Source organism: Toxorhynchites rutilus, chromosome 3 (genome assembly GCF_029784135.1).
Source record: "Toxorhynchites rutilus septentrionalis strain SRP chromosome 3, ASM2978413v1, whole genome shotgun sequence".
NCBI lineage: Eukaryota > Metazoa > Arthropoda > Insecta > Diptera > Culicidae > Toxorhynchites > Toxorhynchites rutilus.
The window spans coordinates 214,346,442-214,360,648 of record NC_073746.1 but is presented as its reverse complement, the minus strand read 5'-3'; the positions used below and the strand labels follow the sequence as shown (position 1 = coordinate 214,360,648).

At 39.2% G+C, this 14,207-nt stretch overlaps 2 protein-coding genes across 2 annotated transcripts; one reads left to right on the top strand and one right to left on the bottom strand.

Annotated features, from left to right (window-relative positions):
* The first annotated feature begins 6,554 nt into the window (after window positions 1-6,554).
* LOC129776668 (translation machinery-associated protein 16 homolog) lies at window positions 6,555-7,431 on the top strand. Its single transcript, XM_055782444.1, has 4 exons — window positions 6,555-6,693; window positions 6,755-6,837; window positions 6,898-7,041; window positions 7,104-7,431. The coding sequence occupies exons 1-4, from the start codon at window positions 6,691-6,693 to the stop codon at window positions 7,405-7,407; spliced, it is 534 nt and encodes a 177-aa protein (XP_055638419.1). The 5' UTR covers window positions 6,555-6,690; the 3' UTR covers window positions 7,408-7,431.
* LOC129776667 (abasic site processing protein HMCES) lies at window positions 7,063-9,109 on the bottom strand. Its single transcript, XM_055782443.1, has 2 exons — window positions 8,887-9,109; window positions 7,063-8,363 (listed from the first exon to the last, which is right to left on the bottom strand). The coding sequence occupies exons 1-2, from the start codon at window positions 8,904-8,906 to the stop codon at window positions 7,424-7,426; spliced, it is 960 nt and encodes a 319-aa protein (XP_055638418.1). The 5' UTR covers window positions 8,907-9,109; the 3' UTR covers window positions 7,063-7,423.
* Between the last annotated feature and the right edge of the window lie 5,098 nt (window positions 9,110-14,207).

Sequence of the window (14,207 nt, the reverse complement as noted above, 5' to 3'; positions counted from 1 at the left end):
GTTTGGCCATAGTGAAGCAGCTCATAATAGATTATTCCTTGACAATCCCACCAAACACACAGCAGAACTTTCCTGGCCGTTAATGAGGGCTTGGCCACCGTCTGAGCCGCTTCAGCGGGCTTCGACCACGACCGTTTGCCCTTCACGTTGTCGTAAGTGACCCACTTTTCATCACCAGTCACCATCCGCTTCAGAAACGGGTCGATTTTGTTGCGATTCAGCAGCGATTCACATGCGTCGATACGGTCAAAGATGTTTTTTGCGTCAACGTGTGTGGCACCCATACATCGAGCTTCTTTGTGAATCCAAGCTTCTTCAAAAGGTTAATAACGGTTTGATGACTTATCCCCAGCTCTTGGCTCTTGGATGCTACGGCTGCTACTATGCCGGTCTTTCTCGGCTAATTCAGCGATTTTGTCGCAATTTTCGACGACAGGCCTTCCGGAGCGTGGCGCATCTTCGACGACCTCTACACCGGAACGAAAACGTTGAAACCATCGTTGTGCGGTGGAAATGGAAACTGTATCGGGTCCATAAACTGCACAAATTTTATTGGCAGCTTGAGATGCATTTTTGCCTTTGTCATAGTAGTACTGTAAAATATGTCGGATTTTCTCTTTATTTTGCTCCATATTTGCGACACTATAACTCACGAACGACTTTACCAAACAAAACACTGTCAAGGACTTATAGCGCGCAAAAATACCTTCCAACAAGCTATAGTATGACTCGATACAATGAATACAACTAGAACTACGCGCTTACAAAGACACCTCGCGGAAATACCGCAGGACTTTTTTGACAGCCTAATATAATTTTCAATCGATTATTGCTCAGTCGCCGAAATTTTCATACTCAGAGAGTTCATTCTCCTCTAGTTTGCCTTCCAAATTGCCATCGTAAACCACACCTTCTCTCGATTCAATCACGCACGAAAAGCATACTTAAATGATATTTTGGTGGTGAAACCCATTCATTTTTCGTGAGGCGTCGTGCACAAATTACGTAACGCGATAAGGGCGGAGGGGGTAGATGTTGCGTTACTTTCTATGTTTTAGAGATAGGAAATTGCGTTACGAAGGGGTGGGGGGTGGAGGGGGTTCAAAATCCGGATTTTTAGCGTTACGTAATTTATGCACGACGCCTGAGGACATCGACAAGACAACATCGTTACTGAACGAGCTGAACGGCGAGGGATCGAGGGATTCATTACCTGCCCTGACCTGACCTGAAATGCAATCAGTTGGTTTTAACTGTGAGAGAGCGCAGAAAAGCCGATCGATCAGAAGGAGAAGAGAAGGTGACCAAGAGAGTATCAGCATCGAAATACGGTTCCTCGGGAAGACATAGAAGCAGCCGCCACACACACACATACACACGCGCAACTCTTTTCGTTTGCTGGTTATCGAGAAGAAACCTGGAAAGAAATGATCGTTGCTGAAAAATAATCTGCCAGTTCCCCTTGAAATTGAAAATTAAATTCAAGTGAGTTTATTTTAATGTTTTCTATCCATATAATACTGCGACCACATACATTTGGTTTTGTGATTTGTCAATCAAGTGCAGCTTCTGAAGATTATTCTTCAAAACAAGGTTTTTTGTATCCAATATTGGATGCATAAAACCAAGAGCCTCCAACGTAACGCTCTCGTTTTTGAAGTCCCCCAAATATTCATTTATTCATTCAGAATGGATTTAGATTCAACTTCATACAAATGATCTCTAAATCAACGATAGTCCTACGTCACCCTTGCGGTTATACCATAGATAAAACCCACTTCTTGTTTTTCTAATTGTGTACCGAACACGAACTTTTAAGGGGATATTCTAGTGTTGAGACACGAATTTCGGACGTTTTTTCGAGCTCCGCAAAAATAAAACAAATAATATTTTTACTATCTATTACATCATCATTTGTACATCTATCATCTTTAACACTAAGATAAAAAGGGAACGGAGAAAAAATATTCATAACTAGAATAGTTAAGAGCTGATGAAGTGAGAAGGTTACAAAAAAAGTCACAGGAGGGTTGTGTCCGAGACACGACCGCATAGTTGACGTAGGATACCGTTAGGCTATCTTGGATATGTTGGAAAAATAACATCGGTAAACTCTTTGATAATGATTTGTTGGCCCTGAAAAAGGCCTTTTTGTTTGGTTGTTCGGTATTGTTAGTTCACTTTACCAGTGTTTACCGAGTGATGCTGATAGAAGGATGGTAAACAGTCGTTGGATGGTGCGTATCAGATAAAAGATGCTGAAGTGGAACGAGATATGATGAAAACCGTTCCTTGTGATCCTAGACGAGATGCTCCCTGTGTTATATATGGATGAAATAAACAAAAAAAAACTCACTAATTTAATATAATTAATTACCAATACCGAACACAATTATCAATTTTTCACATCAGTAAAAACTTGTTACTTTAATATAGAGAAACATATTTGAAGTGGAAAAGGTAATTTTCTTTTATAATTTTTAGTTTCTGAGTGTTTATTCAACCCAATGCGAATTTTAGTTGGACTAACAACACCTGTACTATGCTATATGTAGAGCATATGCGAAATCACTTTTTCTAGCATTTCTTCACTTTTCCAATTTTTCTCGCCGTATAAACTTTCCTTGGGTGAAAATGAACCATTAACAATTATACAATAAAATAGTTTTTTTTCGCATTCACAGCAATAAGCGGCCAAACGGTCGTCGAGCCAGACGTGCTTCTCGTCTATTTTTAGTCAAGCTCGGCTTATGGAATATGAAAACAAACGAGACTGACGCTCGTCTCGTTTGAAAATTTACCTCTAACGCAATTGACATAGACTCGGCTACAATCGATTATATACATGTTGCACCAGCACCATTATTCCACATCTCATAACTACACCAATGTATCTTTGGCTCCGCATGGAAACAACAACAATGACAACACTTGCAAGTATCAAATATCATGCTGCACATAATTTAGTATTGCCTCAAAGGAATCGCACCTCCAGGCATCGTTCGTACAACGTAAACTAAGCGCCAAACGAGCGTTCGCCATAGCATGCATACTGAGCCATACATTGGTGGCTTGAAACTACTAGGAATATAAACACTTCTCATCATTTTGCGCTATTCTCAAAAGAAACGCTTCTGTTCTGGCCTTGAAAAAAATTTCACTACTTTCTCATGCTCGAGAGAAGCGCAGCTGTCACCCTTAGTGGAGGAAGTTTTGCTACTGGCGAAACCTAATCACATACAAAATTCCAGAACGACATTTACTTTCTTGGTGACTAAACAAGCGAAATAAACTCCTTCTGTTAATAACAACCTCGAAAACAGTAGCAATGCTTCATTATGATCAATATTAGCGCAAATGCAATCCTAGTTGAAGGCAGTTTTGCGACTGGCACGCGAACCCAAATAACTTATAACATTCCAGTACGACATTCAAGATGCTTGGTATTCTCCAAATTTTGGCGCACAACCTACACGCCTGCTTTGTCATAACGTCAGTTTGATGCATTGATGCATTCTCAAAGGCACCAACGATGCCCCTATGATGACGGAAAACAAACAATGTTAACTGCTTGGAAAAAGACTGAATTATGCCACACAGCTTGTACAATGCTGTAACACCCATCGATGGGAATTCGCTGATGAGTTCGTCAAGAGCGTCCGCCTTCACCACCAGCGGGGGGAGCCACAATCAATGTGGTTGCTGCCTGGGTAACGGCGTTTACATTTTCGACCGACGCGCCGAAATGCGGTGTCACACTCGCGAAGGCTCGGTTCAGTACGAGCGCTTTTCACTGCACCAACACGCGTGCATCATTAGATGACGCTTGCTTCGAAATTTTATTGCCCCTGGCAATGCGTTCATTTTCTGCAGGGCCTGCCTTCCTCTTCTTCTTGCTCATCACACACTAGGCGAAGCGTCCAATTTATGACGGGGAAAGAAAAACACACGATACGAATAATGCCAAAAACGAACAGAAAAACCAAATGACGATATCCAAGTTGGATTATAACTGGTGGGGTCCAATCTTAGATCGAAGCGCAGCGAAAGCAAAGTGAACTGGATTGCTCAACAGTCCGATGCCGAATGAAAGTTTGCCTCAGCGAGATCCAATGTTTTTACTCTAGGCAAGTATTCCCCTTCATTCTTCTACTTTTCCTTTGTTCACGGAGACTTTAAATCCTACGATTCCCCCTCCGTTGGTCGTCGATAATTTGCACGTTATTGACAGCTCTGTTCGAAGAAGCACACAACTGGACAGAACAAATGTATGGGAAAATGGGAACGCTTAAAGTTTTCATGAATTTTATACCAGGGACAGACATACAGCTGCACTTGCGTTGTACGTGTGCAGCGTTGTACAGGTACCATCGTACCATGACAGACATACTTTGGTTGTACATTGTACCGTATGTCAAATTGACAATCAGATATTTTTCCAATTTCCACCACATATTTCAATGAAAAAGGTTTTTATTTAGTGTCTAAACTATCAAACACAACAAAAAAGTTTCCAATCTGAGTTATTAACTTAAAAGAAAGTCAATGAAAAGAACGTTTATCAAGTGATTTTCAAGATTTTCAAGTGATTCTGCTGGTTCATGCTACCCACCACTAACCGTCTATGGCGCTTCGCACAGTACAACTGTAGCCATGTACAGCGGTAAAACAGATCGGTACAGGTACAGCGATTGTACCGAGTTGCTTGCATGGTTCTAGCGCTGTACATGGTGACAGACATACAATTTTCGAAGTACAACGGTAGTACAGCTGTATGTCTGTCATAAGTATTAACCATTTACAAACCAGGGGATTCTAATGTATAGCATAATAAACAAATTTTACAGAATTTCCGATTCGTTTAGTATGTAAATCGCCAAAATCCGTTCGCGGTAAAAATAGTTCTTCACGTTAACTTTATTTCATAAAAACGTGACCTGTTTTCTGATTTGGCACCCTTAATGAAAGACGTAGTTCTACGTCAAAAATCACAATCCTGTATGTCGCCCTATATTATCGTCAGCGCGGATGAAAACATCGACGTTAAGGCCATGTTCTCACTGTAGCGGGGCGTCAACGTGGCGTGAGCGGGGCGTGTTCACTTCTCCCAACCAAGGCGCCTCTATATATACCAGGTGAAACAATCATATGAAATGCACTTTCAGCCATATTGGAATTGCTGTCGGTATTGTTTACAAACAGCATCCGAACGCTGCCGGCTGCTCTCTACAAACTGCTACGATGCTTATTCGAACGATGCCTACTACGTTCGACTTTCGCGAATTTATGTGAAAATAAGAGATGATTTTGTAGAATTTCATTCTCATCCAATTCATCCATTACTCTCGCATGTGAAAATGCAAAAATGGCGTATCCTAGCAATAACAAAACAAACAACCCCCGCTCCACAAACCGTAATCCCCTTCTTATTGAAGTGATGATGTTGCTTCACCTGTTATACATTTATACAAGCGCCTTGCTCCCAACGACATTTTAATTCACTCACATTGCACCTAGTGATGTCTAAATTTTTAATTTATTCGATTATCGATTAATCGTTGGGGCATTTTTCAATATTCGATTCATTCGAATAATTGTCTTTCAATATTCGATTAATCGAACGAACATTTATTTCTTGAAATAATCACGTATCACGATGTCATTCTGGTCGCGTGGTCTATCGGGTTGTCGATGTCGAATTCTCAGCCTGAAAATGCATTAACCTTGAAAAGATTCCTTCTTTCGCGATTACAGTGACAATTAATCGATTTATTCATATTTTGATTTCAAATTATTCGATACAAAATTAATCGATTATAATTTCATATATTCGATTATTTGAATCAATCGAACGATTAACCGTCGTCTCTAATTGTACTGTGCCAGCGGCGTGTCTTCGGCGTGTTTTCGGCGTGTTTTATACAAATTGTCAATGTGTGTTTTTGAATGAAAGAATGAAAATTGGTTTATTTTTAAATATTCCAACATCGTTGGACGAACCGGGACAAAAATCGGACGGTGAAAAACGTAAAAACTAAAAAAAAGCGAAAAATTTCAATTATGTCACTACTACAAACAAGCATATGCAAGAGAGAAGCGGAGAAATACAAATATCGCCGGCGTGAAGTGTTTTCGTTTGCACACCAGCAACAAGCCAAAACCACGCTCACGACACGTCAGCCTGGTGTGAACACATCGGTAAGAACACGCACGATTAAGTGCGATTCACATACAACATCCACGTCACGTTCACGTTCCGTCCCGTCACGTTGCGTCAATTATTCTTCTAAGCAGTTCTTATGCAAACATTCACATATACCGGCGACGGCAACTTCGATTTGCCGTTTCTGGTGTATGTGAATGCTTCAATAGGAATTCCATGGAAGAATAATTGACGCAACGTGACGTGACGGAACGTGAACGTAACGTGGATGTTGTATGTGAATCGCACTTTAATCGTAAGCATCACACGCTCCGCCCAAGCCATGCTAACGCCTCGCTGCAGTGAGAACAAGGCCTAATATGTTCCTATTCTTCAATCAAACATATACTCCAATTGAGCACCCCTAGTACTCAGTTTCCACAGCTGATTATTTGTTTACCTTCGAAGTCCGAAACGCATGTTATTTTGAACGAATTCTCGTGTTGGTTTTCTTTTGGCAGCGGCTGTTAAATTCCTTATTTTTCATCATGGTAACTTGTTCAAACATAGATTTTATGCATTGTATCGTTTATGAACTTGTGTACATTGCAGCCTAAACATCTAATGAAAGAATTGGCAAAGTGTAAGCACCCAAAAAGTCGCAAAACCTTAGCCTTGGCAAGAAAAATTAAAAAGTATGAATCAAACTGGTACTTATCGTTTTAGTAAGGATAACATATTTTCGTTTTATACAGAATAAATAATCGTGAAAAGAAAAAGATTGGCCACGCAGTTAGAGCTAACGTAGTTGGCAAGAAACTTGGATGGTTTGCAGAGCACCTAGAAGATGGAAGGACAGAACCACTTTCAAGCTCTGAGTTTGAGCAGCTCATCGATGAGTAAGTGTACAACAATACAGCTTAGAAATTTCAGTCATTATTTTATTTTTACGCTTTTGTAGATATCTCATACGGTTCGACGAAGAGTTGGAGCAAATCAAATTGGTTCAGTCAATTAGCAAGCAACGAAATAACCAGCATGCATCTCGAGAGGCCAGCATAAAAATGACGCTGGAAAAAGAAACCAACGATTTCAACGGTGGTGGATTGGAGTTGCCAAACTTGTGTCACAAAGTTGAGTTTCGGAAATTTCAGAACTGGGATGGCGATGCACAAACTATACAACATCTAAAGTTACATTTTATCTCCCGCAAAAGCCTTGAAACAGCCAAAAAAGATCTAGACAAGGACATGATCATGGAATAAATTCACGGAATTTGCGTTACTCAATGCTCTCCAGTTTTATTATTTTGCTTTGCCTCTTTTCTGGATCCGGCGTGTCATGATTTTCCTCAGAGTTCCGCTTCCTTCCAGTCAACCACGATTTCATGAAATTACCCTCAGAGCTGAGACGACTTTTCATCTTCTCTTTGTTTAGTGGTTTGTTGCATGGATCGGATTTATTCCTTGAATTGTTTACCAGGTTTGATACGGGATACCATTGGATTAGTTCACTGGGTTTTAATATTTTCAAAGCTCGATTTGCGTTAACCCGACGGAAATCTAGCCACGCTGTCACTTCGTCCTCCGATTCTAAAATCGCCGGTATACGGTGGTGAATTTCAGAAAACTTTTTGTTCGATTCGAATGTGATTACGGTATAACTGTACAACTTGTCGCCACAGTCGTCTTCCCACACGTCAAAAAGTCCTGCCATTTTTAGAAGATTAAGACTAGCATCTTCACAATTCCAAGTTGATTTATCTTCCATTTTCACGCCTCCAGTTTGGGGCATATGTACGTAAAATGCTGGCCTATCGCAGGCCTTTAAATGTTCCGTGGTTTGCCACTCGTAGAAGCCCTCGCAGAGAATTACACATCGCTGCCCTATTTCAAGTGGTGGACCATAAAGTTTGGACGTTGTGAGACTCTCTAGTCTGCAGTTATTCGTAGTGAGGCCATGTTTGCGATAGTCTCCTTTGTGCCATCTAGGAACCATGCTCCACATCATCGGGACTATGATTCGTTTCGCACTGTCTTTCTTTTCATCGAAATGAGCAGCTGAGATCAGTACAGGACTAATGTCTGTTGGCGCAATGTTATACGAAGGCTGAAACTTTTTGCCGCAGTTGAATTCGTTTCGGTATTCCGGTACTTTTGGTTTGATTTCATTCGAGTTCTGATATTTACAAAAGCGTTGAATTTCGTCCGGCCCAAGGGTTCTGGAATACACATTTTCAATAATATATATTATCGATGGTTTAGAGCAGGAGTTTTCAGATTTTTTTCATGGTAGTCACTTTTTATAGCAAAAGCATTTGATGGAGCACCTGCATTTTATAAGCAATATAATAAATCCTATTTGCAATGACATTACACAAATGGGAAAAACTCTATTTCGATTGCGCATCACAGTTACACGACATTTGTCTCTGAATAAACTAAATTCTAAAACTAAACTAAAAAATAAAAAAATAAATCACTAGATGCCCAGTGAATTAGATTCAAGTGGGAGCATTTGCTATAACTTTGCGCAGCCCAATTTCCCGCGGAGCACCATTTGAAAACTCCTGGTTTAGAGAATGGGTGGATAACAGCGTTCATTAGCTATTTGTCGCAATGTATCTTGGAAACTAAATATGGAATGAATTATCTTATATGTTTTTGGGTCTCAAGGGCATTCGAAAGAAAGAATATTTGGAGTTTTTCATCGCATACACAAAACATTGTTTTTGAAATACTTACAAACAAGTTCGACCACACATGTTGGATCATATGATCTTTAAAATAGAAAGAAAGTAAAATTGTAAGTAACTACAATGAGTTACCTCAGGTCTGCTACTGATTATTTATTTAGAAAAATCAACGCTAAACAATTTCACAAAAGACTCCCAGTTCGCTTTGCAATTTCACAAAAGACTCCCAGTTTTATCTAAAAATGCACTTAATATTCGCGATGACAGTGCAATAGTGTCGCCGTCTGGTGGCGATTTCCAATTAAGGGCCATAATTTGGGTCCCAAACTAGTCTATCTCTATCAGATTAGAGGACACGAAGCCGGTTTTTAAATGTTAAAATTTGAATAAAATTTGTTACATAATATTATTTAATAATTAATTTGAAACACGTGTTTTTGACATCTATTTAACCATGTGTAGACATTTCCAACATTGTTAGTAAAACTTTTCATTATAATATAAAGTTATCTTCAATTTTTATCACATCCAAAAAAAAGTGTTTTTCATTTAAATGAAATATTATTTTGGTACGAAAAAGTTAATTTTCATTCATAATTTCAAATTTGAAAATGTGTTCATTCCGCCTGAAAACCAATTATTCGTTGACGCTCCCCTAAACTAGTAAACGAGGCTCAATGTCGTCAACGCGGATTGAAGTTTGTTTTTCACGGTTGATCATCTACACACTGAAGATAAACAATCCAAAAGTTGACGAAATAATAAACTGAGAGAAATAATTAGTAAATATAACGGAATGTATTTGGGAGTTTTCAACCGACGATTTTTCTAAGTGTAAAGATACATCTAAGGGGTCATCCACATACTACGTGGACAGAAAAAGCATTGTTTCAATCGACAATCGTGAACATTTCTTATGCCCTATCCCTGTATCCACATGGGCATTCCTTTTTATCAAACATAAAACAAATAATTAAATTGCGTTTGAATTTTATTTGAGGTTCGTTTCTATTGTTTGTTATATTTTTTAAACGAGAAAGTTTAAGGATTGTATCCGAACCATGGTCACATAGTTGACATAGTACTACGTTAAGATATTTGTTGTAAGTTGATTTTTAATATCTTCGAACAAAATATTGTTGAATATGTCCTATTATGATTATGACAATATATTTGATGATTATGTCCAAAAAATAAAGAAATCACAGTTCGAGGTGGCGTTACTTGTAATGAGTTAAGAGTATGTCCAGTGTACATTTTGGTGGATGGAGGTCCAAAATCTATAATTTTAGCGTTGTGTAACTTATGCACAGTTTCATACCCATCAATCATTAAATTGTATAACTGGCGTATACAGTAATTTACATTTATTATGACATTTCGAGACACCACTCAGTGTCACATTGTATGCTATTTTGACCTGTAATTGGACATTCTCGAAGACAGTGATGTAGAGTACAGGATACAAAGATATAATAATAATAAATAATAAAAAGAAACAGAAGAAACACGCTATGGAACTCACGGACCAATCAGATGAAAGGAAGATTATCAGCAAGCTATAAAAGTATGAGCCATTCCACGCAGTGGACATTCCTACAACGGACGTGGAACGAGCAACACCTACCTAAGCTAGCAGCAACAACTTTAGAACCAACACGAGCAACTAGCAGTGAATTGAACTTCGGAATCAACCCGAACAATCAGCCATTGAGCTGGGTATCACATCGATCTTTTCATAGCAGCAGCACTAGTGAAGTAAATCCGTGCAGTCAGCAATTGAGCTGGGTTTCACATCGGTGTGCTTTAGTGGTAGCTAATCGAATTAGACGTCGCATCGGTCTACTTATAGCAGCAGCAGCAGTGGCAAATACCGAAGTTAATCCGAGCGATGACAATGGACGATCATCCAAGCGGACGTGAAAGTGAGATTTCCCTCACGGCAACAGCAGCGATCATCGAGGCGAGCATTGAAGCTAATCCTAGTAACCACCCAGCTGGGTATCGCATCGGTCTACTTCAGTAGCAGCAGCAGTAACATCACGAGCTGAGCATTGCCGGCTCTCTCTCTCTCTCTCTCTCTCTCTCTCTCTCTTTCTCTCTCTATGCTGATAGTGCGAGGACGCGCTTCCATTGAGTTGAGAGAGTGTTCCAGTGTGGAATGGAATCAGCGCCGTACTACGTGATTAGCACCCACGTATTAATCGGCTACAGAAAAGAGTTTTCAGAAAAGAATTTACAGAGATGAGAAGCCAATCTGTCGATCACGAATGATGAGTATATGGACAGTCGCGACAAGTGACACAGTGTCGCATCTGCTGGCGACATTCAATGTGGGGCCAAAAATTGGGCCCCGAACTCGATGTTTAGAAAGTGGTAATAAAAAAAGAATTTGAGGTAAAAATGTCCATGTAACGTGTCGTATTACAGGTTTGTTCATTTAACTAGATGTCGCATTAAATGTAACTTAGAGTATAAGGTCATGTTCTCACTGCAGCGGAGCGTCAACTTGGCGTGAGCACCACGTGCTCATTTCTCGCCACGATATTTTAATTCACTCACATTGCACCTTGCCAGCGGCGTGTCTTCGGCATGTTCTATGAAATTTGTCAATGTGTGTTTTTGAATGAAAGAATGAATATTGGTTTATTTTTCAATATTCTAACATCGTTGGACGTATCCGGCTAAAAACTCGTGAAAAAAGTAAAAAATTAAAAAAAAAATTCAATTATGTCACCACTACAAACAAACATATACTAGAGAGAAGCGGAGAAGTATAAATATCGTCGGCGTGAAATGTTTTCGTTTGCACGCTAGCCACACGTCAAAACCACGCTTACGACACGTCAGCCTGATGTGAACACATCGGTAAGAACACACACGATTAATCGTAAGCGTCACACGTCCCGCCCAAGCCGCTGCAGTAAGAACAAGGCCATAGATAACATAGTGCAGCCGTACCGACCTCGGACGTCCCTTTTTGGGCCTGCTGTTTCTTTGTACTGTTGTAGTGTACGGTACACGAATCGTTCATAGAAAAAGGTTTGAGCAGCTCGTAGGTTTGTTTTGTCGTTTCCCAGCACTTAAATAACATGACAGTTGCCACACGTTTCTCGTACAGACCGAACTGTATCGTTGCTATGTATGCGAACAAGTACTGATGAGACCACGAAACTTGGTGAGTGTAAAGGGGGATGTTGAACTCTAGAGCAGTCGCGATTTCACTGACAGAATCATGATTTTCGATTTCACTCGAATTACTTTTCTTGAGCCATTTTATCTCAATCAGCTTGAATGTGGGAGATAACGATACGAAGCGTGTTTACCAAATGACTGTCAAAGATTTTGTTCCTTCACTTTGATTTCACTTCTTTCATAACTGAAACCATTTCTCACAAATATTTGTTACAAAGAAGTAATAAAATGAGCATGTTTAGCATTAATCGACTGGAGTGTATCATCATTTTTATTTGTTATCGACACTTTAGAAGTTCTCAATATCAGAAAATGGGTGAAATGAAAATTTCCCATTTGTTGATTGACATGAGTTTATTTTCGAGCGAAAAAAAGAAAGAAAAATGAGTGGGTTATATCCAAGGTGGCTATATATATGTATACTAGGTGAAGCATCATCGTCACTTTAATGGGAAGTGGACTACAGTTAGTGGAGCGGGGGTTGTTTGTTTTTGTTATTGTTATGATACGCCATCTTTGCACATGCGGGAGTAGTGTATTTTAAAACAGTGGAATTAAAAATATCTTCATTTCAGTTCGAAGATTTTCAAAACAGAACCAGGAAAAAAACAGGAAGTGGGTTATATCTATGGTATAACCGCAAGGGTGACGTAGGACTATCGTTGATTTAGAGATCATTTGTTTGAAGTTGAATCTCAATCCATTCTGAATGAATGAATAAATGAATATTTGGGGGACATCGAAAACGAGAGCGTTACGTTGGAGGCACAAGGTTTTATGCATCTAATATAAGATACGAAAAACCTTGTTCTAAAGAATAATCTTCAGAAGCTAACCTGCTAACTGTACTTGATTGACAAATCACAAACCCAAATGTATTATATGGATATTTTATGGATAGAAAACATTAAAATAAACTCTTTCGCTTGAATGTAATTTTCAATTCCAAGGGGAACTGGCAGATTATTTTCCAGCAACCATTAGATATTTCCACATTTTCCTCGATACTGAAGGCCACCAGTGGTTAATACTAATTCGATAACCACCTGTTAATAGCACTTGATTGAAACATATTTGGTCACAGTGTTACATGGATAGAAAACATTCAAATAAACTCTTTCACATGAATGTATTTTTAAATTCCCAGAGGAACTGGCAGATTATTTTCCAGAAATGATTAGATCTTTCCGGAACTTTCTCGATGATGAATGGCATCCAAACGGAAAGAATTCTGCGCGTGTATGTGTCGATCCTTCGCCGTCCACCTCTTCCAGCACGTTAGGCAACGATGTTGTCTTGTCGATGTCCTCACGAAAAATGAATGTGTCTCACCACCAGAATATCGCTTAAGTATGCTTTTTGTGTGTGATTGAATCGAGAGAAGGTGTGGTTTACGATGGCAATTTGGAAGGCAAACTAGAGGGGAATGAACTCTCTGAGCTCGGAACTTTCGGCGACTGAGCAATAATCGATTGCGGGTGCATACAATATTGGATACGCAAATATCCTACTGATGGGGAAGAATAATCTTCAGAAGCTATCCTGTTAATTGCGATTGATTGAAAAATCACAAAACCAAATGTATTTGGTCACAGTGTTACATGGATAGAAAACATTCGAATAAACTCTTTCACATGAATGTATTTTGAAATTCCCAGAGGAACTGGCAGATTATTTTCAGTAACGATTAGATATTTCCACATTTTCCTCGATACTGGAAGCCCACCAGTGGTTAATGCTAATTCGATAACCATCTGTTAATAGCACTTGCTTGAAACATATTTGGTCACAGTGTTACATGGATAGAAAACATTCAAATAAACTCTTTCACATGAATGTATTTTTAAATTCCCAGAGGAACTGGCAGATTATTTTCAGTAACGATTAGATATTTCCACATTTTCCTCGATGCTGGAAGCCCACCAGTGGTTAATACTAATTCGATAACCACCTGTTAATAGCACTTGATTGAAACATATTTGGTCACAGTGTTACATGGATAGAAAACATTCAAATAAACTCTTTCACATGAATGTATTTTTAAATTCCCAGAGGAACTGGCAGATTATTTTCAGCAACGATTAGATATTTCCACATTTTCTCGATACTGGAAGCCCACCAGTGGTTAATACTAATTCGATAACCACCTGTTAATAGCACTAGATTGAAACATAT